The following is a 4,480-nucleotide window of genomic DNA, read 5'->3' as shown; positions in this document are numbered from 1 at the left end:
GCCCTTCCCCCTTCAGCGAGTTTCAGCACTGAACATGAGCCCCACGCTAACCCCTCAACCCAAGGATTAGGTGGTCCTGGCTCCCTCACAGGAGCAGTGTGTTTCTCTCACCCCCATAACTCCACACCATACATCTATGCTTTACACACAGCCGGTGGCTTGTACTCAAACGCTCCACGGGAACATTACAGGCCTGGCTAGAGGGGAATGACAAGACAGTGCTTCCCCATCCACTGTGCTCTGAGTGGCAGGTGCTCCAGGGAGAGCTGCCCGCAGCCTGGAGCAGCCCTGAGCATTTGCCATATGTGCGAGGTGAAGAAAAAGGCTGGGAACACACTAAAACCTCAGGAACTTCTGTACTCTCTTCCACCCTAGTTGTAGGGGAAACGAACTACAAAACACTGAAAAACATCCTTGACACGCCAAAGTAATCATTTGACAGTGTCTGTTAAAATTCATATTCAAAACTTACAACACAGAGAGAAGCCACTCAGGGCTTTGCTTTTTTAACTACCAACCACATTCAACAAAGGTATAAAACACAATTACTTTATTGATTTCTTACAATCAAATACTGCCAACTAGCATTACTTCCACTCATGCATCATTAAAAACAAAGGATATTTCCTTGGTGTTTTCAAATGATGCATTACACAATAAACAAAGTTAGAACTTAAAATGCACCCTGATTAATTATGTAAACTGGTAATTTTTTTAAAAAAAGCGTAACTAATAATTTGGTTCCTTTCTTCATAAAATGGAAATTTAAATATTTCTCCTGATAGTCTTGAGGTTATCATTATGTTATGAGTAGTGCAAAGTGTGGCACATAGTTTCATCTAGAAAGGTGTGTATCTTACACACCTTATTTAAACAAACAAAATGTGCATAACAAAATGCATACAGTCAATACATAATAGAAAGCATGTTTCAAATACAAGGCAGCCCCTCAGGCTACCATATTATTTAGGTTTTACATTATCATTTATGGCATTATAGATTAATTACACATAACATACTTTTATACATCTTAACCCTGAAGATAAGAAAAATAATTGCTGCTTGAAAAAATTATTCCAGGTAGCCATTTGGTTTATATCAGGAGAAAGTGAACCTCCAAGAGTTTAGTGTCTGCCAAGTCGGAATCATTAGCTCGAGTCAGTCAATCAGATACGCGACATATTTCACAGTGACTATTCCCATGTCCTGGCAATGCCTCTTCTCCCACAGTACGCCAGATGATGAAGCATTTCCGGGATTACCCTTGTAACTGGATTTCCCTTTTTTTTTTTTTCTGGATTAACTGTATTACTATATTTTTCCTCTTCTCATCTCTTCTATGGCCTTTCCTTTTAATTATTCATAAGCCCTTTCAGTATATCCTCAGAGAGCTCCATAAGGGGAAGTTCTGGAGATGGAAAATCCAAGGGAGGAAGATTGGGTATTGGAATGTCCTTGGCTTTGCCAGTATTTGCTGCAAACTTCTGCCAAGTTGAAGAGGCTGTAGCAGTTTCTGAATGTGGCGGCAAGCTCCATAACTCTGACTTTTCTACAAAATCAGCATCTACATCCAGCTCCTTTTCTACTGGGCCTTTTAGAAGTCTGGCCTTTTCAGCCTTTAGCTGTTTATTTTCTTTCCTTAATCTTTCATTCTCAGCCACAAGGAATTCCACATGCCTCTTCAAATCTGCAATTCTGGTTGCCTGCTCCTCTATAATTGTTTTATCATCTTTTGGAGCTTTGCTTCCAATATATGGCTCTGTTGGCTCACTCTTTTGCTGAAGTAAAAATAGTAGTGTGTCTGGATCCCTGTCAAAGACCCCCTGGATTTCAGGTAGGTGTTTCTCTGTAGAAGGGCTGTTCTTCTGAGAAAGAAGGGAACTCTGACCCTCTGCATCCTCAGCAGAGGGTTTGTGAGATGCCTGAAGACGGGGAGCTCCATCCTTGTCTGTGTTCTGCTGGGCTTTCCACCTTTCCTCACGCTTTGCCCTTTTCCACCTCTCCTGGATGAGGAGGAGCTGTTTCATGTGGCTATCCCTTTGCAATTCCAGTGATAAATGAGCCTATTACACAGAATGAAAGGTACAATTTACAGAATTTAACACTTTAAGTCTCTTTAGTAATGTCTAATATATACTATTCCATGACCCTCCTTTCTGAATAACCCAGTAACACTTTAAATTTATATATTATGTTTATAATTCAATAGAATCTCAAAAAATTTTCAAAATAACTAGAACTTTCTAGGTAAGCTAACAGTTTTTTATTCACTTAAAAAAAATTATTCAGAAAATCAGAAATCCTATTCCCAATCAACACACCGAACTGAACTTTTTCTGAATATGCCTTACCCTTTGCAATGGCATTTGTACTCAGCTTAAAATCAGAAATCTTCCCTCTTTAGACACTAACTCTATAACCAGCTAAAAAGAAAGTCTACCTACCAAGAGGGTATTCAGAAGGCTCAATGCATGCCTGTAGTAGGCAGCTATCTTGCGTAGGTTCCTCACTGTCAAGGGGAGTAAGGGATGGAACACGACTTTTTGTTCAAGGAACCAGTGGTTTCTCCCTGTCTCTGATAACCCTTACAGAAATGATCTCTTTACTTCAGTTAGACAAATATTTAGTTACACAAATGTTTACTGAGTACCTCCTAGGTACCTGCCACTTTTATGATCAAGAAATCATCTTTGGATAAAGGTATTTTTAAAACCTAAGCAAGCCCTCTCCAAACACAGAAGACAGTTTAAAGCCAACAGTGAAACAAATTTAAAAGTACCAGAACTGCCTAAGAATTCAAGAAAAAAGAGGGAAACTGGTCAGATTTAAATTATCTTTGACAAGCAAAGGGTAGTCCAACTGGTTTTCCTTTGGCCAGGCCCACTTACTTGCTGAGAGCTAATGGTCAAATAAATATGAGCTAATGATCAGGAAACGACCTAAGAGGGGTCTCCAAAGGACATGTTTGGTGATCTGAGGTCTGTGAGGAACCACTAGAAAAAAAGTATAGTTTCTGCAGGCCATGTCTGGGACATCAACAGCAGTTCAATTAGTTTTGATTTCTCTTTCTGACGTACTCTTCTCATTTCATATATATTTGACTATACCATTTTGAGAAGGGCACAATGCTTTGTTTTATGTACAATTCAAATCTCCACAAGAAAATCTTTCTAACCCTTGTCGCAAATATTAAGAACATGTCTCACCTGCTCAGACTGTGTCAGCTTCATGGCTTCACAAAGATATGCTGGTTAAAAAAAAAAAGAGGCACATTAATATGTAAGTGCTGCCATTTTGTAATTAGCAGGTAAAAGGAAGAGTTTTAATACTCCTCACAAAGAGAACTGGTCTTATAAGCAATTCTGCTATAATTGGGGATTAAAAAAAAAAGGATAGCATTCTTAACTTCTCCAAAAAGGATGTTAGTAGCAGTCAAATGTAAAAATATTCCTTACCCCATCTTGAAAGTCTATTCATTAAAACTCCTGGAGATTTTACAATTAACTAAAGATGGCCTAATCAGAAAAATAGGTTTAGGGAGGATTAAAATTAAACAAAAGACCCTATCAAAACCCTATTACTCACTATGTTCACAAAAACATGAAGAGATTTTCAATGACTTTTAACCCACCTGAATACCTGGACTACATCATTCTGGAACTACTTTTATTGGATTGTTTCTAAGTTATGCCATCAACCTACTGTAGAAAAGGTAGTCAAAAGCCTGAAGAACTTGTTGACGTATTTACTGCATGGAAGTTATTGAAGATAGTACAATGTCACTTATGAAGACCTTCAATAAACTTCTCTCTGATTTTAGGATCAGATCCTGGGTGACTTTGTTTGAATTTAAATAGTCAATATAAAAATCCTTACTTTTCCTCTTTGGGCTAACAGCTAGAAAGCTTAAGGGCAAGTTCTCCCTCTTAAATATGCGAGAACTCATGATATATTCTGTGAACTATACTCCCAGTCCCTTTCCACTTTATCTTTCCATGGATTTCCTCATGTACTTATTTTTAATCACGTTCTATGTTCTGTTGCATGTCCCTCTGTAACACATTTTATATCTTTTCTGGAACAAGGTGGGGCATAAATAACAAGTATTAATAACGGATCATGCAGAATTAATTTCCATTTTTGTCTCTTGCTTTCTACAAACTTTTTTATTTTTTATTTTTTTTTATTTTTTTTTTCTTCTTTTAAAAGATGACCGGTAAGGGGATCTTAACCCTCGACTTGGTGTTGTCAGCACCACGCTCACCCAGTGAGCGAACCGGCCATCCCTATATGGGATCCGAACCCGTGGCCTTGGCGTTATCAGCACCGCACTCTACCGAGTGAGCCACAGGCCGGCCCCTCTACAAACTTTTTAGTATCTTTCATCCCTACATTAACTTCGTTTTTGCAGATATTATAAGGCATTGCTTTCTGTCCAGTCTTAATACAAATATTTTATCTTTTTTTTTTTTTTTTTTTT

At 38.2% G+C, this 4,480-nt stretch overlaps 1 protein-coding gene across 1 annotated transcript; it reads right to left on the bottom strand.

Annotated features, from left to right (window-relative positions):
- Positions 1 to 528: 528 nt before the first annotated feature.
- LOC103582433 (nuclear receptor-binding factor 2-like) lies at positions 529 to 3,247 on the bottom strand. The gene is made up of 2 exons (XM_008564030.1): positions 3,207 to 3,247; positions 529 to 2,063 (listed from the first exon to the last, which is right to left on the bottom strand). The coding sequence occupies exons 1-2, from the start codon at positions 3,228 to 3,230 to the stop codon at positions 1,353 to 1,355; spliced, it is 735 nt and encodes a 244-aa protein (XP_008562252.1). The 5' UTR covers positions 3,231 to 3,247; the 3' UTR covers positions 529 to 1,352.
- Positions 3,248 to 4,480: the final 1,233 nt, after the last annotated feature.

This window comes from Galeopterus variegatus, unplaced genomic scaffold, assembly GCF_000696425.1.
Source record: "Galeopterus variegatus unplaced genomic scaffold, G_variegatus-3.0.2 Scaffold16235, whole genome shotgun sequence".
NCBI classification, from domain to species: Eukaryota; Metazoa; Chordata; class Mammalia; order Dermoptera; family Cynocephalidae; genus Galeopterus; species Galeopterus variegatus.
This window is presented reverse-complemented; position numbering and strand designations above follow the sequence as displayed.

Excerpts from the sequence above, each read along its gene's own strand:
- LOC103582433 (XM_008564030.1), bottom strand. The coding sequence starts at position 3,230 with ATGAAGCTGACACAGTCTGAGCAG. Across the intron at positions 2,064-3,206 it reads AGCTGACACAGTCTGAGCAG|GCTCATTTATCACTGGAATT; the intron begins GTGAGACATGTT and ends TCTGTGTAATAG.